At 42.3% G+C, this 22,183-nt stretch overlaps 1 protein-coding gene across 2 annotated transcripts in view; it reads left to right on the top strand.

The window, feature by feature from the left end:
• The window catches only part of pmm2 (phosphomannomutase 2), a 24,262-nt gene extending 8,226 nt beyond the window's left edge, over window positions 1–16,036 (top strand). For both annotated transcript variants that reach the window (XM_080206651.1, XM_080206650.1), the window contains 3 exons: window positions 6,774–6,849; window positions 8,633–8,748; window positions 12,748–16,036. In XM_080206651.1, the coding sequence (XP_080062777.1) occupies window positions 6,774–6,849; window positions 8,633–8,748; window positions 12,748–12,852 (297 nt within the window). In that variant the 3' untranslated portion in view covers window positions 12,853–16,036. The remainder of the gene's footprint in view (window positions 1–6,773; window positions 6,850–8,632; window positions 8,749–12,747) is intronic.
• Window positions 16,037–22,183: the final 6,147 nt, after the last annotated feature.

Raw genomic sequence — 22,183 nt, forward strand, 5'->3', positions numbered from 1 at the left:
ACTCCAAGCAAAATGCTGATTGCTAAACATTCAGTTTCTCCTGATCACTCCAATAATTTGTCCTATGAAGCCTAGTAGCGTGGCACTTATTCTTTTTAGGCAGTGTCCTCAGTGAACTTCTGGAATTGTATTGCTCAATGTTGGTTAAGTCTTGACCAGAGGATGTCTCAGTGTATTTCAGAGCTCCTCCTCACAGCTTTAGCAGCATTGAAGTAGTGAATGTTGCTTTAAACAACATTTGAAATAGATATCAAAGCCATGTCTACTGCCAAATAGCCAATTGCTGTTGGTGTTAATTGAAGGGCTAGCCACCAAAATGCCATTCCTTTTGAATGAATGCTAGCAGACATTTCAGTGGCAGTCAGATGTTTAGCAAGCTTCTGGTCAGCCATTTCTGGCACAGGCTTCGACTGGTTTACCAAGATGATGTCTGCGCTAAATGCAGGCGAAATGGGCATTTCAATTTAAGATCCTTTCTTAGTCAGCTCTTTACTGCCTAAAGCAGAAACCTCCAACCTTTTTGCGATTGATCAAGCCTCTCCCATCCCCCTTTACTTTTTATTAAATATACTTCTGTATAGAATAAGTTGCATGATTAAATAAAAATTAGTGGGCCATAACTTCCTCAGAGCGGCAGTCAGTGGCGGATTGCCACTCTGTGTCGTCTTTCCTTTGCTTAAATTCTAGAGTGACTGTCTAATCCAACCTTCCTGACTCAGGCTGGGTGAGATTCAGGCAGCAAAGCAGGTCCCCAGTTCCCACGGTTAAGCAGAGCGAATGAGGACATGCTTCTTGCTTTTTGCTGCCGTAAAGGAGGCGAATTTAAAGGTCCAAATAAAAATATCAAACCAGGGAGATGTTAAGTTTCTAGGGTTGGGGATTCAGACATTGAGCAGAGCTTTCTGTTGAAGGTTTCCTTTTTATTGTATTCCTAAAGCTCTGCATTCTAGTTTTCCCACCATCTCCATTCGTACCCTTTTGAAGCTTATCTGTGTATGAGACAGGCCTTCTGCTCTCGTTTCCACGAAAGCCCTATTCATCCAACTTTCTATCCTGTGTCTCCCCTCCCCATTGTTAGCTGACAGTATAAGCGGTATCTTTTCTTCCTGTATTGTCCCTTTTCCTTTCAAAACCACTGCTAAGCCTCATCTTCTTCCTCTGTTCTCACTATCTCCAGCCTGATCTCAAACCACTCTTTCTTCTCCAATGTCATTGATCATGTTGTTTTCCTTCATATCTCTGCCCATCTCATTAACTGTCTGTTTGACTGCTTAAATTGGGTTTCTACTCTTTCCATAACACCAAAATGCCCCCAACGTAAGACATAAATGCAATGTTGTGACTGTAACCAAGGAGTATTATTCCCTCCTCTATTTCCACTCTCTATTCTCGTAGCCAGAACATTTGTAGCAATGAGTTTGCTCCTACCATTACCTCCGTGTCCCCTAAGAAATTCATTCTTGGTCGCTTCCTGTGCTCAATATTCCCTCCCCAGCAATGTTATCTGAAAGCATTGGATCACTTTCCACATCTGACAATCATTTTCAGTTTGTACTTGGTACATGGGTGAAACTAGCAAAGTTGTATTTATTGCTTATCCTCAACTGGCCTGCTTAGGTGGTGATAGACTTGTATTGCACTAATTCTCTTGAAACCTTCACTGCGTCTGCCCTATCAGACTATTGTCTGGCGTAACAGCTGTCCTGGATGAGATGTAACTTCCAGTTGTACTTTGGGAAGACCGAAGCCATTGTCTTCAGTATCTGCTAGAGAAACTATACTTCTGCCACTATCTCGGTTGCCTATCCTAACTACTGTCTCAGTAGTAGACTTAAACTTTGATTGTCCCAGAAAGGGCCAGGACTACCTACCTTCCATCTCTTCTGCTTAAACTTCCCTCTCTCTGAAATTCTTACTCATGCTGACTTCACCTGAAAACTTGCCTTGGTTGGACTCCACTCCATTATCCTTAAACTTCAATTCTTCAAAAACACTGCTTATCCCTATTCTATTCTACACAAGATCCAATTTACCATTATCCCAGCTCTTGCTAAAATTGAGTAATATTCCCCAGAACTGCATATGATCTGTTCAAGACTGATCCAACCTTTAAGTTTTGATTCTGCTCAGAAACCAGCCTTAGTTTATGCATCTGGATCTCGCTCTTATCTATTATCGTTAAGTTTTAATAAAAGATTGCAAACCAGGTTATTAAAATTGTGTAATAACTAATACATAGATTAGTGACTAACATATTTATGATCCTCTACTATTTGACTTCCCAACATAAGTGGAAACATCATTTCTACATCCACCCTATCAAACCTCAGTACAATTTAAAGAATTTTTTTTAGAGAGATAGTTTCCAGCCTTTTTAGACTTTACTGTTAGTGGAATCATTCAACTTTCAGCCTCGGTTCTTGCAGAGTTAGCTGATCTTAGGCTGGTTATGAGAAAGGCACTACTAACATCAGTGTACGTGATTTGTTTTAATCACCCTGATGGCAGGAGTTGTAAAAATTAACTTTCTTTAGGTTACTTTCTACAAATGTTGTGCATTGAAAGCTATTGGCCCTCACTTCACAATCACTGGGACACTGGCTATCTGAGTTACTCTCTTCTGCATGTCTCCTTTCTCACCTCTTTGAACATTTGTTTCTTGCATTCCTTTCATATTATCTTCCAGTTCTTTTATTTGTTTTGTTTTCTATGTCTTTTAAGTTGCCAAAGTAGAAATTTAAATTTGAACAGTCAACTCATTAGCTACAGACGACATAGGTGGCATTATTGAAATCTGATTTGGGCAAGTACCATTGTCTGCATATATTAGAAATGGGTGGCAGAACTATTCCATGAATGTTGTCTAACCACCCGAGGATGACTTGTGCAAAAATTTGAACTGAGTCCAATCACATAGGAATGTTCATCAACAAAGGAAATAGAATTAAGAAGTGTATTGAGTATAATTGAGGCAAGACATGTGAAATTATATTGTGTTCTGACCTAACCCCACCCGAGTGATATTTCCAGTGACAGTTGGTGACTAAGCTGGAAAGGGGATATTCAATTCCTGACGCAGTTGAGAGAACAGCCTGATGTCAAATAACTTATGAGGAAAGGTTGGAGAAACGTGGGCTTTGCAGCCTTCAAACATAATGATCAAACAGTTACCTTATAGTGCTATACAAAGATATACTGACTCATATGAAACAAAGAAAAAGCGTTAATGCAGAATATGACATCAGATCAAACCAAGATGGATCAAGATAGCAGGGATTAAAACTAATAAAAGAAATGTGGTTAGGAATATAACACAAATAAGTAAGAAACATAGAATTCTGACCACTAGTGGAGATGAAAGTGTGTTGGATATTGTGAAAGAAACATCTTTTCAGATGGATGAACTAAGGTGGGTCAGATAGCTCTAAGAAAAAGAGTAGGCCATTCAGAGATCACTATTTACCTTGTGATTTTGTACGAGCCTAAAATGCTACTATAATATAAATATGATAGTATCCAGCTATGATCACATGGTGGTGCTGTAGATCTGCACCAGAAGTTTGCACTGTTTAAACAACAGATTTCAGTATAATTTCTGTTTCTGTGTATTATAAGTTTCTTAAAGTAGCAGCTGAAATTGGTGTGACTGCATTACTGAATTTCAGCATTAAGAGCCATTGTACAGTGCCTTAAATGTATTGGTAATGTTGGTGGGCAAGCATTGTAGCAAGCACTGGAAATCAGGTATTAAATAATTGGGTTGTAGGAGAGAGTTTTCTCCTGGTCCAAACCTAGGATTGATAAACTTCAGAGCAGCTGAATTTTTAACTATTATGTTTTAATTTTGTGTAAGTTTAAAGAACCATTTCTTTTTGCAGCAGCTCCTGTAATAGGACCTTATGCTCTATGATCGTATGTATTTGATAATCTGCTGTCCTGTCAACAATTACCATATTTATATAAATCTGTATATTGAATTACAAAGCAACAGGAGTAACCAATTAACCCCTTGAGATCGTGGCTAATCTGTACCTCTGCTATTTCTTCCCACTTTAGATCCATATCTCTTGATGTCATTGCCTATCAAAGGTCTATTGATTTCAGTCTTCGATTCACCCAGCATCCATAGCCTCTTGAATTCAAGATTTCCTCTAGCATGTGTGTGAAAAAAATGGCCCAGATCTAATTTTGAAATTATGCCCTCCTCTTCTGGATTCCTCCTTTAGAAAATAGTTTGTGTTTCTACCCATCATTTTAAACAGTTCAATGGGATTACACTCGGAGGAACATAATAATTTTATGCAACATTCCCCATTATTTAACCCTTTAAGCTCTGGTGTTATCCTGGTGAATTTACACTCGCTAGGCCAATGTCCCTTTCGTATTAATGCCCAAAAGGTCTCATACTTCAAATGATATCTGACCAAGCTTTTGTGATAGCGACATTATCACTGTTGAAGTCCATTGTGATATGGCCAGCATTCCAACAGCCTTTTTGATTTACATTTTCTACTTCTACAAAGGCTTTTGGTGATTTGTGTAAATGGATACTAAAATTCCTTAGCTGTTCCTCAGCTTGACATGTCTCACCATTAAGAAGATATGCCCAATTTGTCTTCCTCAGATCCAGAGTGGATAATCTCACACTCCCTAACATTGAACTACATCGACATAGTTTTGTCCATTCACTTGCATTCCTTTCCCCAGTGAGACTGCAAATATTGGTTGCTGGCGTATAGCACACTCTTCAAATAACTCAACATTGTGCTAGAGTTTGATGGATGAAAACAAAACATTTATTCACACTTGAAAATATGGAAAATGAAAACTTCAACAAATAAGTATAATAATAGTATATACAAAATATCAACAACTCCCTATAGGGTCTATAATGTCCTTTTTGAAAAGGAGACATGTTTGATGAGATCTTTGAAAAGCATTGACTGATTAATGTATTTTTGAACTAGAAACGGAGCAATTGTTTTAATCAGTTACTATGTTTCTACTGTTGTTGGTCAAATAGAAAACAGACACTTAATACACTTGAAAATAACCTTCAATTAGCCATGTGCCTGAATTTACAATCCCCAGCCAGAATGTGTTTTTTAGGCAAAGAAAGCGTGAAATTGAAGGAATGGGATTCTCTTTGGGTTCCCGTCTGCCCCAACCTCTCAACAATTTCACACGAGTGCGGGCAAGGTCTCAGACAGGACGATCACCCTTGCCCCATTTATGGGTTGTTTCCTACCCAGCCTCAATTTGTAGGCTAGTGGGGGAAATTATTACTCGTGTGTCAGAGTAATGAAGGGGCTTGGACTTCGGGCGGGAAGTGGGAGATACCTCTTTCAGAAGCCCCACTCTGACTTTGGGCACCCCCCTCCATGAAGTCTGCTGGTCCACCTCTACCATCACCCCTTCTCCCTACAAGCCCTCTTTGAGTCCCTTAAACATACCTTGCTGTCCAGTTCTGGAACTTGGGCTGATGCTTCTTGCTGAAGTTCCCCTTCTGTCCACTGCAGATGTTGTCGCTACAGAGGCTGCACTCTAGCCTATCAGATTGACCAATAGCTCTCTAAGGTGGGACTTCTTCCCGACTGAGCAACAGAAGGTCTGCGGCTAATTGATGCTGAATCCAGGAAGGAAAGGGAAACCCCATTATCCAAAAAAAATACAGGCCATAGTGTCCTGTATAAGCTGATATATATTTCTGTATTCAAAACTATTACATGTGGGTTAATTCAGGAACATGGAAATACTGCTATATACATGAAATGAGGCATTATTAAGTTAGATCAATAACAACTATTGGATCTTCATTTTAAATTAACACAAATAACTCATTCATTTTGTATTATCTTATGTAAAATGGCTGACAGCTTTTGTCAGGATTGCTGGTGTGTCTTCCAAACGGCCTTACTGAAGAGATTATGATTATTTCCCAATATTTTCTTTTTAAGCTCCCCTGCCATTTTTTTTGTCGCACACTTCAGTCATCACAAACTTTTCCATGCCTCATTGCTGGACTGTATGTAGATGGTAGGAGATTGTTTGTGTGGATTTATTTTCTTTTGCTATCATTCCTCCTCCCATAAGAGGGTGCACATGTCCTTGCTTAGCAGCTCCTCCAAAGGTCAAATCACTGAATTGTGCAATTGTTGGCGACAATGTGCACAATATCTCCTGCCTGCTGCAGTACGTGGGCATACTATGTGCTGCTCCTACACATTTGCACACGTTTTCTGTTCATTGATAAAACTTAATGTTCTAAATGAAATGTGAACACACTAAAATTAAGGATATTATCTGAATAAAAACTGCAGCTATTCCTAGCTTTCGTTTCGCTGCATAAATTGGCAAAGGTGTGTCTGTGGAATTTTCCATTTGTTTTGGTTCAGCTCCTGTCCTGTCCTTTATAAGCATTTGTATGGATTTAATGCGGTGATCATTCCGATCAAGCCTCCAATCTTTGTATTCTGCGACAGTTTGGAAATGTTCAGTGAATGCTTTATATTGAAATAACTGCAGGTGATCAGTTTGTGCATTTAATTTCTTCATGCAGTAAACGTCAGGTTAGAACTTACCAAACTGAGCAAGCTTTGGAGTTTTAAGAAAGTGCACCTCCTGAAATGGTCAGTGCAGGTGACATGAAACTTGTGATATGATCCAATTTACTTGCTCCGATGGAAAATTTATTTTGATCCCAGGGGAAATTGTTCCTTGCAGAGTAAATGTACTTTTGAAATGTGATGCAATTGTGCTTTATTTTACAACAGAAAGAAAAGATCAGAGAAAAATTTGTCGCCGATTTACGAAGAGATTTTGCAGGGAAAGGGCTCACTTTTTCTATAGGTAATTTTATTTTGTTTTTACTCCAGTGGCATAGCAATGAGACTGGAGGAAAATGAGTCTATTCTAAAAATAATGTCCTCTGAAGCAAAACTCTTCTATAGCAATTCATTTTATGGGTTATTTGTTTTGGGGTGGCATTGTGGCACAGTGGTTAGCACTGCTGCCTCACAGCTTCAGGGACCCGGATACAATTCCAGCTTCAGGTAACTGTCTGTGTGGAATTATCATAGAATCCCTACAGTGAAGAAGGAGGCCATTTGGCCCATCAAGTCCATACCAACAATAATCCCACTCTATCTCTGTCCACATGCTTACCCTATTGATCCCTCTAACCTACGCATCCTGGGACACTAGAGGGGCAACTTAGCACGGCCAATCAACCTAATTTGCACATCTTTGGACTGTGGGAGGAAACTGGAGCAGGAAGAAACCCATGCAGACAAGGGGAGAACGTGTAAACTTCACACAGACAGTGGCCCAAGCCGGGAATCTAATTCAGGTCCCTGAAGCTCTGAGGCACCAGTGCTAACCATTGTGTCACCATGCCGCTTCCTGTGTCTGTGTGGGTTTCCTCTGGGTACTCCGGTTTCCTCCCACAGTCCTAAAATATGCAGGTTAGGTGGATTGACCATGGTAATAATTGCTCCTTAGTGTCCCAAAATGTGTATGTTTAACTAAATTGCAGATCACAGTGATTTTATAGAGTTTGATATATATTTGAATCCTGTATATTTACCATTTGGAGATCATAACACCATAATTACTCACTATCTGAATGACAATTGCAGTAAGAGACAGTAAGAGTACTGTCTAAAAGCAATTAGTTTTTACAATCTTCATTGGCATGCCAGTGAGAATGGAACCTTTAGTAATGAATTGGAACTGCATTATTGAAATCATTTTATATACCTTCATGAAGTGTATTTATTCAGCTGCACTTTTGCAATTTGCTTTCATTTGTATGTTGAAATTCAGTCTCTGCATTTTTGGTCTCAAATCACCAGACACGAAGAGTTTAACCTTCAGGTTAACCGACTGATTTGAACTAGCATCAGCTTTATTTACACATCAACATTAGCTTCACCACAATATTTGGCTAAGATCAAATGTAGTATTGACACGCTGTGCTTGGTTGAAGTCATTAGTTACATTTTAGCTTCATCTGAAGCAGTTTTTAAAAGCAGCATCTCGGCCTTTTGGCTAAGATGCAAATGAGATCAAGCCTTGGAGGAGGAGCTGTGCCTACTCCAATCAGCTTGGATCATGTAGATCGAGCCCTGCCTTGTCAGCTTGGTGTGGACATGATGTGAAGATGCCGGTGTTGGACTGGCGTTCACCTAACGAAGGGGCAAACCTCGAAAGCTTGTGAGTTTACTATCAAATAAATCAGTTGGACTTAAACCTGGTGTTGTCAGACTTCTTACTGTTGTCAGCTTGGATCAGGAGTGTCTCACTTGATGAGACTCTGAATTGGACTTGATTTGACTGAATTGGAATAAAAACAAAAAAAAAGGGAAGTTATCGTAACTTCAGAAGATTGGCCAAATCCTATTATGTGCCTCTCCAGATTTGTGGTTGAAGTTGTGAAGGAGAACACATTTAGAAATTCCCAGTGGATATGTATTGTACCCTTAAATATACTAATAAAAGCCTACATTCCTTGTATTATTTATTTTTACTTTACTAAGGCACCGGGGTTTCAGAATTTGGCACCAGTAATGTTTTGTGAAGTGGAAATATATAATGTACTTTCTAACCTGTTTTGTTTTCACTTCTCTCCTAGGGGGACAGATCAGCTTTGATGTGTTTCCAGACGGGTGGGATAAGCGATACTGTCTGGGAATCCTCGAAAGTGACAACTACAAGACCATCCATTTCTTTGGTGATAAAACCTCACCAGTGAGTAAACACACGGTGGAAATTTGAGCATAAACAAGATGATTGGGTTGGAGGAGCTGAAAGTAAATCCACATCCGGGAGGTGGGTGGGTAATTCAGGTATTTTGATGAGTCTGCCAAACCAATTGAACATGCTTGACAGGTTTTACAGTTGAGCAGCAGGATTTCCCAAACAAGACAAAGTCAATTTCAAGGACAAGGTAAATACTTGTGGGTCAGGATGGAGCTGCATTGTGTCTTCTTGTGCCCCTTCCTCCTCCACCCCAAAGATAAACCCCCTCCCCACTCCCCAAATAAACCACTTTCCCCACCCCCACACCCATCAGAAATGAGACTTTTTGCTCCTGCTGGCTTTCAGGCAGGGAACCTGTCCAGGTTTTAACTTCACTATAGTGAAGTTAAAACTCTGCAACATGTGGGAAAATCACCTCCAACCTGTGAATATTCAGGCCAGTAAACAGGAAGAATCATCAAGAATTGAAGCTAAAATGATGCTGCTTTCTTTGGAAGAGAAAACAGGAAGAATAACTTTTATTGTTTGACGTACTCTTTAATATAAACAACACACTCCAGCAGACATTGTACGGAAATCTCAAGGGAGGGCAGCTTGTACACAGTACTTTCAAAAGGTTTTATAAATAGTCAATCTCATTGCAATACTTCAGTGAAAACATTGAAACAACTGGAATCTAGTATTGACTACCACAAGCTGATTTTATAATAATGAATTTTTTTCCCAAGTGAATTGAGCCACTACTGTGACAATAGGCTGTCATGGGGGCTACATGCAGGCTACACGAATCAGCTCATTTGGATACTCATTGAAATAGACATTAGTATAAAATGGGTGTAAGTATCTTAACTTCTACAGCACACACACTTCAACAACAAATGGAAAAACCAAGAAAGTGAAGAACATTGCTTGGCTGTTTCATAATTTTACTGAATGTGTTAGCATTTTTTAAAATCATGCCTTTATGATGTAAGATGCCATGGCAATAAACCAGAAAAGAATTATGAAAAGTGTTACTCGTTCAGACCTCTGAGCCTTCACACAGTGGTTAGCCTTCACGGTGGTTAGCACTGCTGCTTTACAGCGCCAGGGACCCAGGTTCGATTTCTGGCTTCGGTCACTGTCTGCTTGGAGTCTGCACATTCTCCCTGTGTCTGCCTGGGTTTCGTCTGCTTTCGTCCCACACTCCAAAAGACATGCTGGTTAGATGCATTGGCAATGCTGAATCTCCCTTCCAAACGTCGCTGGATTCCGGGGAAGTGCCGGAAGATTGGAAAACAGCTAATGTTACGCCGTTGTTTAAGACGGGTGCCAGGCAAAAGGCAGGGAATTATAGGCCAGTTAGTTTAACGTCTGTTGTAGGTAAAATGTTAGAATCTGTCATCAAGGAGGAAATAGCGAGGCATCTTGAGGGGAATTGCTTGATAGAGCAGACGCAGCACAGTTTCATTAAGCGGAAGTCGTGTCTGACAAATTTACTGGAGTTCTGTGAGGATGTGTCTAGGGCGGTGGATAGAGGAGAGCCGGTGGATGTGGTCTTTCTTGATTTTCAGAAGGCGTTTGACAAGGTACCTCACAAGAGGTTATTGCAGAAGGTCAGGGGACATGGAGTTGGGGGTAGGGTGTTAGCGTGGATAGAGGATTGGTTGTCAAATAGGAGGCAGAGAGTGGGGGTCAATGGGTGCTATTCGGATTGGCGGTAGGTGACTAGTGGAGTGCCCCAGGGGTCGGTGCTGGGGCCTCAGCTATTTACCATTTATATAGATGATCTGGAGGAGGGAACCAAGTGTATGGTGTCGAAATTTGCTGATGACACCAAGATTGGTGGAACGGCAAATTGCGCGGAGGGTGTGGAGAGTCTACAGAAGGATCTAGATAGGCTGGGCGAATGGGCCAGGAACTGGCAAATGGAATTTAATGTTGGCAAGTGCGAGGTGGTCCACTTTGGTAGGAGCAATGGTAGGAAGGATTATTACTTACGTGGCGAAAAACTGCAGCAGGCAACGGTGCAGAGGGACCTCGGGGTCCTTGTGCATGAGTCGCAAAAACCCAGCTTGCAGGTGCAGCAGGTGGTCAGGAAGGCGAATGGGATGCTGGCCTTCATAGCGAGGGGGATTGAATATAAAAGTAGGGAGGTCTTGCTGCGGCTATATAGGGCATTGGTGAGGCCGCAGCTGGAGTACTGTGTGCAGTTTTGGGCGCCGTACTTACGCAAGGATATTTTGGCCTTGGAAGGAGTGCAGAGGAGGTTTACTAGGCTGATGCCGGAGTTGAGGGGGTTGAGCTATGAGGAGAGGCTGAATAAACTAGGCTTGTACTCGTTAAGAGTTTAGAAGAATGAGGGGAGATCTCATTGAGACGTATAAGATGATGAATGGGACGGATAGGATAGAGGTGGAGAGACTCTTCCCACTCAGAAAGGACAGTAGGACTAGGGGGCACAGCCTCAAGATAAAGGGGGGGTGCGGTTTAGAACGGAGTTGAGGAAGAACTTCTTCACTCAAAGGGTGATGAATCTCTGGAATTCTCTGCCCGTTGAAGTGGTGGAGGCTACCTCGCTAAATATTTTTAAGACGCGGGTTGATGGGTTTTTGATAAGAGAGGGGATTAAGGGTTATGGGGAGAGGGCGGGAATGTGGATCTGAGCCAAGACAGATCAGCCATGATCTTATTGAATGGCGGGGCAGGCTCGAAGGGCCAGATGGCCTACTCCTGCTCTTATTTCTTATGTTCCCTCAGTGTACCCGAACAGGCACCGGAGTGTGGCGACTAGGGGATTTTCACTAACTTTGTTGCAGTGTTAATGTAAGCCTATTTATGACACTAATAAATAAACTTTATTGGTGGCAGGTCAAACAGGGGGAGGGGTGTAAGGCACCCCAGATGTGAAGTTGGCATGAAGCCAATCCCCACCACATTGGGCAGCTGCCATTTCCCCACCACCAGTCCAGAAAGGGCACTCTGAAGATCAGATCCCCTCCCATGAAGAAGATAGATGAAACATTGAGCCTCCCAGCTGTCTATGCCAAATGTTTTATTGTGTGGACAGTGCGTTAACCTTGTCCTCTGGCTCAATAACAAGCCAAATTGACCCGTGAAGCCTCATTTGAAGATGACTGGATCGGCAGCCCACCCCATTATGGGGGTGAGCAGGAAAGTGATGAGTGGAACCGTGCCGTATTATACATACCGCTTACTGAAAATACAACCACCAGGAGCATGTAAAATGCAGCCCTAGATTTGTTTGCTGCTAAACCACCCATATTTGGACAGAGTGACACTGACAGTTCATTTCCTCAACCCCAACATAAACTGAATACAGGGATTCAATTCTGGTGTTGAAAAGGGTTGTTCTAAGACTAAATGCCAGATGAGTCCTGGGCCACAGGTTCAGTGTGAGCTGCAGAGATCTGCTGGGTTTGTCCAGTCAGCTTATGGACAAAGACTGTTAGAATGTTGGGCCATTATGTTGCCTGACGTATGTAGTGGGGTTGGGAAAGGTAGTTACAAGCCATTTTTTAATATGGAGCTGGAGGGGACAAGCATGTCCGTTGTGGCTCCACGTTAAAAACATGGGCTCTGAGTTTTTAAAAACATACATCATTTGATAGCAAATAATATTTTATGGTGGACAACAAAGTTTGCTCAGAATACTGCTGATATTCCCTAAATGCAACTGGTTCTTTACAGAAGCAATTTGGTTAAGGGCTGGTGGATCCTTTACACATACAACAGATTTGATGTCTATTTCATGGGGTGGGTCCAAAAGTGGAGCTGAGGCCAGCAATGATTTTACTGAGTGGTAGAGCAGGCTTGAGGAGCTGAATGGCCTACTCCCTGCCCTTAATTTGTATGTTTGCCTGTTCCTTCAGCTGTACTAATGTCCTCAAGATCCCTCTGTAAAATATCACCAGCCAACCATGACTTGGAATATATTAACAAATTACTTGTGATTCTTCTGTAAACACATAAATCTACTCTTTGCAGGGTGGGAACGACTTTGAAATCTACAGTGATGAAAGAACTGTAGGTCATTCTGTAACATCCCCGGAGGAGACAAGGAGAATCTGTGAAGAATTGTTTTTCCTCTGAGAGATGAGTCCTCCTGATGAAGTGGATTTTTCAACTTCACATCATATAAATGAAGAAATATACTTGAATTAAATCCATCTTTCCTCGGCATAAATGACCATTTCAACAAAAATCCTAAAACTATTTTTATCACGTTGGGAGCAACCTTTTATTTACGAAAATAATCTTTTTTTTTGGGTGAAGTATTATCTAACTATTGGGTGAGCAATGGGTGTGGTGCCAAAAGCTAAAATTAATGGCAACATCTCAAGTAGAGATTAAGCGACAGATAATTTGGGAGCCAAAGTCGCAGCCTGTTAATTGCACTTATTATCTCAATATGATGAACATTTAGACCTAATATGATGGATGAATTCTTTATTTGGTAAGTATAGTGTGTCAATTACTGTACAAAGGTGGCATTCCTTTTTTTTTAACCAAATAAAACCTGGTTAGCCAAGCTACAAATCAGGAAATTCAATTTGGTACTTGAGTCAAATTTAACAGCATGATTTACACCATCACTTACTTGTACCTCAATTCCTTAACATGAAATTCTTGGGTCAAATCACCTGGTCCCCAGATCATTGGATGTATGAATAAAGATGCACATTCAGACCTTGTTGGAAATCCTGACACGCTGACCCACGTGGGAAATGCCCAGGAAGTTTCAACTTCCGACAGGCAACTCCTTAGCTTCCTGGGACCCTCCACAAATGTCCACAGATCCGCGGTACTTAGTTGCCCAGGAAGTGTTAGATTAAAACCTGACCCAACATCCGGATAACTACACAGCTGATCACACAATCAACTCCATCCCGACCCAAGTACCTGCTCCACCTGTTTATCCACCTACACTCTCTCCATTCACTCACACATACCACTCATTAACATTCAAAGGCAGGGCCTTTAAACTTACTATAGGCAGCTAGTGCCATAAATAGGAGGACATTTCCTACCTTGCCTTGACTGCTCCGATGGAGTTCCAAGGGATCATTGTGTTTGTGGAAGCCAGGATCGGTAGAAATGCATAGCAGCATCAAGTCAGCGGAATATTCAATCACAGTGGCAATCCAATGGTAATTACTGCAGCTCAGAAGATTCAGGACTTTATTTTATCACTTTTTTTTAGATTCAATCAAGACCTATATACTGCATTTTTTTAGTTGTGCTGGTCATCTTGAGGGTTAGAAGGTGCTGTACGTAGTAGTGAGCCCACTGTAATGTTAGTGTGCCTTAGAAGTATTTTTTTAAAATCATGTACTCTGCAGTTGTAAGCAAACTTTTTCAGTTTTTCTCATTGTTGCCAGGCTGTCTACGAGTTTTCTTCATTGCTGTTTAAACGGAGATTTGTTTATTTTTACATTGACTGCATCATTAGAAGAAAAACTGGTTGGCAGGTCAAGTTTGGAGCTGTAGGTTTGTGATTTAGTTTCAGAAGGGGCATCAAGCTGAAAAGAGGTCTCTCTGTCCCTGGTTTTGGAAAATATTGCTGGTTAGCTGAGAGCAAGGTCTTGACTTTCTGAAAGGGAGAATGGTGACTTTGCTGGAGTCCCTGGTGTTTTGGGAAGCTGTTCTGACTTCAGACTGTTCTGAGTCCATCCAGAGAATGGCAGATTTCATCCAAAGATCTCATGTGCATTCGTCTTTGCTGTGTTAAACTTATGAAGGTCTTTGGGATTGATTTAACATAGAACACTACAGCACAAACAGGCCCTTTGGCCCACAAGTTGCACTGATCACAGCCATACCTACCAAGCCATGGAACTAGCTGTATCTCCCAATCCCATTAAATCCCATGTACTCATCCAGAAGTCTCTTTAAAGACCCCAGCGAGTTCGCCTGTACCACCATGTACGGCAGCCGATTCCACTCACTCACCACGCTCTGAGTGAAAAACTTACCCCAACAGCTCCTCTGTACTTGCTTCCCAGCAGCTTAAACCTGTGTCCTCTCGTAGTGACCATTTCAGCCCTGGGAAATAGCCTCCGAGAATCCACCCTATCTATTCCTCTCAACGTTTTATAAACCTCTATCAGGTCACCTCTCAAATTTTGTCTCTCCAGGGAGGAGACCTAGCTCCCTCAACCTATCTTCATAAGGCATGCCTCCCAATCCAGGCAATATCCTTGTAAATCTCCTCTGCACCCTCTCAATAGCTTCCACATCCTTCCTGTAGTGAGGCAACCAGAACTGCACACAGTACTCCAAGTGGGGTCTGACAAGGGTCTTATAATGTGTTTGATTGAAACACATTAGATATATTAGTTAAGGGTTATACATTACAGTGGTTGTTTTGTTTCTTGTTTTAAATTGATAAAAGTTCTTGCTAATTTTATTACTATAAAATGTTGCCTATATTAAACTTTGTTTGATAAAAAGCTCCCTAGTGGGTCATTTGAATCATACCTGGAGTGAAACATATCATGCTTAACCTAGCAGATTCAAGATGAAAAATGTAAGGTCCAGTGGGCTCCGTAGAACACTTTGAAGTTTCTGACCTGAGCCATAACACCACTGTAACAAAGCTGCAGTGATTTTACTAATCATCTCTGGTGGGTTCTCCAATTTCAGAATAATGTCCATACAGTACCATCTTAATTGTATGATCTTCATTTTTAATTAAAAATGCATTTTACAACAATTATACAATATTCAGGATTATGGGGTCCCAAAAATGTAATTAAGATCCCCTTCTGTCTTTGAATTAATGCATTTCTGTATTTGGAAATCTTCACACTAATATCTGTTAGAATGACTGTCAATTATACGATACATGTTATAATAATGTTACAATCCTACCTCTAGCCATATGCAATGAGATATCGATGACCATGTATTAGGAAGATATTTACATACCTTGGTTTTAAGAATAAATATATATATTGTGGGGAAATTATTTTAATTGCTTGTTGTAGCTGTCCTTGTGTCTATTCAAAGAATAGTTGGATGAAAGATTGCAAGCCGTAGGCATGCTGCCTTTTTGTACAATAAATTTGGCATCACAGAACATTCCATTTTACATCTTCACTGAAATATCTTGAGCAAAGGCTTTGTGTATAAGTCTTAGTCTGTATACCATGATACGTGATGCTGTGCACTGCAAGGATATTGTACTTTTATCAAACAAATGAAGCCATAAATTATTTCAGGAAAAACTGGCTACAGTTGTGTATTTTTGAGAAACTGCCCAAGGACAAAGCCACTTGAAATGAAAAGTTTATTCTATTTGTGTGACAAGTAGGCTTACATTAGTGCTGCAATGAAGTTACTGTGAAAATCCCCCAGTTGCCACACTCTGATACTTGTTCGGGTACGTTGAGGGAGAATCCTTTAACATGGCCAATGCACCTAACCAGCATGTCCTTCAGACTGCGGGAGGAATTCGGAAAGCCCAGAGGAAATCTACACAGACATGGGGAGAACATGCAGACTCCAGGCAGTCAGTGAACCAAGCCAGGAATTGAATCTAGGTCCCTGGTGCTATGAGGTGGTACTGCTAACAGCTATGCCATTCTGTATTATGTATTAAGCAGATGTATTAAGAATAATGTTTGGAGTCAGTCATTAGATGGGCTTTTATCTTCTCTGTTACCCTTTTCAATCTGTGGATAGCCTTGTTAGGGTATCAGAACAGAAACCTCAAAGTACATTATGAAGCCCGATTAGATCCCAGTTGTTTTTCTACTTTGGCATTAGTGTGAGGATAATGTGTTTCATTCCATGGTGTAATTCTGTTGACCAAAACAAACTTCATTTCACAATAGTTTAACTACAAATGAATGAATTAGCTTAAACATGCCAAAATACAATTCTTAACCACTAAACTATATTAGTTCAAATTCAAGCAATAGTCCTCTTTTCAATTTAAAACTCCTCTTTAAAATCAATTAGCAAACCCCCAAGCTTACATGCTTGAACTTGTTAACCATCTTAGAGCCTTTGAACACCTCTGGAGATTGAGAGAGACAAGAGGGCAGGATTTTCTGATTTTAGGGTGAGTGCAACTGGAAAATCCCGAGAGCAACAGACCTTTCTGTGGTCCGTGTCCTGTCCGCTATGATTTCCATGATGGATGGGATGGGAAATCTCTGCCCAGAGAGACACCTGTATTCTAACAGCCCCAAACAGCAGCCGCCAGAGGGATATAGAACCTCACCTCTTGCTTCTTTCAGGATCATGCAGAAACTATGACTGACTTTCCCTTGTAAAATTAGTTCTGTTCATTAACATATGATTGTCAATTAACCTAATCAAAATCTTACTCAAATCTCAGAGGGAAAAACAAAATAAACAAAAATGCATTAGCTCAGCTTAAAACAAACACATCCTTAGCTAAAATCAATCATTAGCCTGCATTCTCATCATGTGAGCTGTCTGGTGCAGATAAGTCGTCTGGCATGGCATGTGGAACATGGTCCCATGGTTATATTTCTGACTGCAATGTCATAAGAATCTTAATTGGAGCTGACATATTGTTTTAAGAGCAACCAAAATAGATATGAAGTATTTACTAATTGAATGTTGTAAAGAATGCTAATTTATTCAGCTACCCAAGCTCATAATTTCCTCTCATTTATTTTCATGATCTATCGGCATGTTCAATCTAATTATACATTTAAATTAAAAAGATTAATGCAGTGACTAAAGAAAAGAAATCTACTGTCTGGCTCTGTAGGCTTAATTTAAATGTTCTAAAAAGAACCAATGATAGAATTGCTCCTACAATTTGCCTATGGTTCCATTTTAATTTGAGAAGTGTAATATTGTCTTAAATAACCAAGCCTTTATTCACACCTAGGAGCTTGCATTTTCAAAAATACAAATAGTTGGCATACAGCGTTCTCATACAGGATAGGAGACTGATAGTGTTTCTAGGGAAAGCAGAAACAACTGGGGAATGATTGAGAATCCAGAAGTCACAGAATTAATACTTCAGATTAACTATAAAACTAGTTAAAAACATAAGGATAAAAAAATCTTTATCAAGTCTCTGTTTCTTAGTACTGGTTATATTTATAATGGATAAATTGATCATAGATCATAGAACCCTACAGAAAGAGGCCCTTCAGCCCATCAAGTCTGCACCGAACACAATCCCACCCAGGCCCTACCCCCATATCTCTATACATTATACCCAGTAATCCCTCTAACCTACGCTTTCCTGGACACTAAGGGACAATTTCTTAGCATGGCCGATCAACCTAACCCGCACATCTTTGGACTGTGGGAGGAAACCAGAGTACCCAGAGGAAACCCACATAGACACAAGGAGAATGTGCAAACTCCACACAGACAGTGACCTGAGCCGGGAATCAAACCCAGGACCCTGGAGCTGTGAAGCAGCAGTGCTAACCACTACACTACCGTGCCGCCCAACCAAATGTAATCTTCTTTAATTTGGGTCATTTTTGACACAAGTTCTGTTTTACTATCATTTAGTTTGTCCGTCATCATCGATGAGGACCCCGACACAATTTGTCATTTTGAGGCTGGTTGCAGTGTGTCGAAGATGACTGATCAGGCCAATTCGGGCACGGAATGTCCTGGCACATATTGGACAGACTTGTGTAGACATTGTAGTTGTTGCACTGGTGGCTCTGGACTTGCATAGCTCGCGCTTAAGTTGTGCTTCAACAATACACCTTGCTTCATGAGCTTGACAGCCTTTGTGGATGAGGCAGCACCAGGTAGGGCAGTTTTGTGCCAGCGTTTCCCAGGTGGTCGTGTCTATGTCAAGTGACTTCAGGGAAGCCTTGAGTGTGTCTTTGAAACATTTCTTCTGGCCTCCATGCAAGCGTCTTTCAGCAGAGAGTCCCCCAAAAAGGAGCTGCTTGGGTATGCGCTCGTCTGACGTAAGGATGACATGACCTGCCCACCGGGTCTGCGCTCTCATCAGCAGTGTATGGACTGATGGCAGACTTGCTCTAGAGAGAGCTTCAGTGTCTGGTACTTTGTCTTGCCTTCGAATGTGTAATATTCTGCAAAGACAAGTCATGTGGAAATGATTGAGCTGTCTTGCATGCCTTCGATACACAGTCCACGTTTCACAGGCATTCAGGAGGGTAGTGAGTACCGCTGCGCTGTAGACCTTCAGTTTTGTTGCTGGGCTGATTCCTCGACGTTCCCATACAGTGGAGCGCAGTCTACTGAAAGCAGAACTTGCCTTTGCTATTCTGCTGTTAACTTCTGTATCAATAGTCACTGCTTGGGAGAGGATGCTGCCAAGATAAGTGAACTGGTCCACTGCCTGTAGTTTCTGCCCTTTATGGGTTCTGTGTACAGTGCATGAGGAGCAGGCTGGTGCATGACTTTGGTCTTTTTAATGTTGATGGTGAGTCCAAAGTTGTCACAAGCTGTGGAAAATTTGTCCATACTGATTTGCATCTCTGGCTCTGAGCCAGCATACAGGGCACAGTCATCAGCAAATAGGAAATCTCTCAGAACAGTCTCTTTCACTTTGATAATAGCTTGAAGTCTCGTCAGGTTGAAGAGCTTCCCATCCACTCTGTACTTGATGCTGATTCCAGCAACACTGTACCGGAAGACATCATTCAGCAAACACCATGCTAAACAGTGTGGGTGCAAGCACACAGCCCTGTTTGATGCCATTGGTGACTGGGAGTGCCTCAGAGGATTCTTCGCCATCCAGTACTCTGGCCATCATGGAATTGGTGTACCATTTGAATGAATTTTGGGGGGCAGCCGAACTTTGACATGATCCTTCGCAGGCCTTGTTGGCTTAGTGCCAAAGGCTTTCACGAGGTCAACAAAGGTTGTGTAGAGCTCATGATTCTGCTCCTAACACTTCTCCTGAAGTTGGCGCACAGCAAAAATCATGTCAATAGTCCCATGACCTTTGCAGAAGCCACACTGTGACCCTTTAAGCAGGCCCAGCTCCAGATGAGTGACCAGACGATTTAGCAGGACTCTTGCGAGGGTTTTTCCTGTGATGGAGAGCAGCGAGATTCCTCGATGGTTGTCACATACTTGCCAATTGCCCTTCCTCTTGTAGAGGTGTATGATGGAAGCTTTTTGCTTCCAAAAGGACTGAAACAACTCGGTGAGCTTCTCGATAAGTGCAGGACCAGCAGCTTTATAGATCTCTGTGGGTATGGCATCTGCCCCTGGGGCTTTGCCACTGGATAGCTGGCTGACAGCTTTCGTGACTTCGGCTACTACCGGTGGGTCATCCATGGTGCTGTTGATATCAGCCTGTGGAATCCTGTCTACTGCCTCATCGTTAATAGATGACGGTCGGTTGAGAACGGCTTCAAAGCGTTTAGCCCATCTCTGAAGGATCTGAGCCTTCTCTGTAATGAAAGTTGTACCATCTGTACTCAGGAGGGAGGAACACCTGAGAGATTGAGGTCCGTAGAGAGTGTTGAGAGCTTCATAGAACCATTTCACGTTGTTTCTGTCAGCGTATCCCTGTATTTCATCTGCCTTGGTGCTCAGCCAGGCATCCTGCATTTTACGCAGTTTATTCTGGACAGTCCTGCGAGCACTGGTAAAAGCATTTTTCTTGGGAGCTGAAGATGGGCCGTTCTGACAGGCCCGATGAAGACGGTGCTTTTCAACAAGTAGAGCCTGTATCTCCTCATCATTCTCATCGAACCAATCGTGCAGCTTGCGGGTAGAGGGCCTGAGCATCTTCAGCGTAGATGTATGGACAGCATCCCTGAAGCATTCCCAGTCGTCCTCAGCGCTGCCTGCGAAGTGTAGGTCAGCAAGCTTGATTTCTAAGTCTTCAGCCAGTGCTGAAGCTACGCTGCGGTTCTTTAGCTTGGCCACATTGATTCTTTTCATAACCTTTCTTCCTTGTGGTGGCCTCTTGGGTCTGATGCGGAGCCTCATTTTGGAGATAATGAGCCTGTGATCTGTCCAGCAGTCAGCACCACACATGGCCTTGGTCACTCTGACATCCTGCCTGTCATTTCTCCTGACAATGACATAGTCGATAAGATGTCAATGCTTAGAGCGGGGGTGCATCCAGGAGGTCTTGTTACTGGTGGGCAGACGGAAGGTTGTGTTGGTGATGAGGAGGTCGTGTGCTGCACAGGTCTTCAGTAAGAGTAGGCCATTACTGTTACCTTGCCCACTCCATGCCTCCCAATAACTCCCTGCCAGATTGCAGAGTCACACCCTACTCTTGCATTGAAATCACCAAGCAAGATCAGCTTGTCAGTACTGCTCACTGCTGGTAGTAGGACGTCTAGTTCTTTGTAGAACTTGTCTTTCTTCTCATCTGGGTTGTTCATTGTGGGGGCATAGGTGCTGATCAGGGTGGCTTGACTTCTGTTCTATAGCGGAAGCTGTAATGTGATAAGCCGGTCATTCACACCCTTAGGTAGACTATCAAGTTTCTGAACAAGGTGACTCCTGACGGCGAATCCAATTCCAGCATCACGAAGCTCATCGCTGCTGCGATCAGTCCAGAAAAAAAGTGTATCCACCTCCAGTTTCAGTCAACTGACCTACGTTGGCAAGACAAGTTTCGCTCAGGGCTGCAATGTCAGTGTTGTATCTTGCAAGCTCTCTGGCAACTATGGCCATTCTTCTCTCTGGTTTGTCTGCTGTAGAGTTGTCCAAAAGTGTGCGCACGTTCCAAGTGCCAATGGTGAGCAGTGTCACCTTGTGTTTTATTTGTTTGACTGCAAGATGGGATCCCCATTAGCCACGGTAAACTGGCCACGGTGTAGATAAGCAAGCAATGTTTAGGGCACCTTTTCTAGCCTCTTCCTCATTCTACAGAGGTGAGCACTGCATTCCTGAAGAGGACTGCTCAGTTGTTCAGGTAGACGCCAAGTTCCACTGCTGCTTCGATCAGTGGAAAATGACCATTAGACCTGAGCCGCCTGTGTGCAGGTCCATGATTACAGCTCCCAGTGTATCCATACCTGCTGCTTCATCGCTCGCCCATCACCACAGGACTTCAAGGGTTGAACAGGACACATGATGATGATGATGGTGTCAAAACTAGTGCTTGATTTGGATTAAAATGAGGGAGAGTTGCGCAGCCTCGCTGTCTTTTCCCAATTCCCATCTAGACCCAGTGGTAAGACAAGAGTCAAGACAGCTGGAGATGGGACTAGGCACAGTGAATGACCAGGATGTCTTCTGTGTCTCATCCTGCTCTTCACACTCCACAACGCAGAGACTGCCTTCTTGACAGTTGGACCTTCCATTGGTCTCGTCCGCTCAATCTGCCAGAGTCCGTCTTCACACGCTGGGATAGGCATCTCCTATCTCACCAAGGGTTGAGACCCGTCGGCTACCCTCACCTGGTTTAGCCAGCTTGTCGAAGGCGTTGCCCAGGGTGTGGCCGCTGTCACATGCAAACAGCTACGGG

This window comes from Carcharhinus amblyrhynchos, chromosome 18 (assembly GCF_965287045.1).
Source record: "Carcharhinus amblyrhynchos chromosome 18, sCarAmb.v2.hapA, whole genome shotgun sequence".
Taxonomy (NCBI): domain Eukaryota; kingdom Metazoa; phylum Chordata; class Chondrichthyes; order Carcharhiniformes; family Carcharhinidae; genus Carcharhinus; species Carcharhinus amblyrhynchos.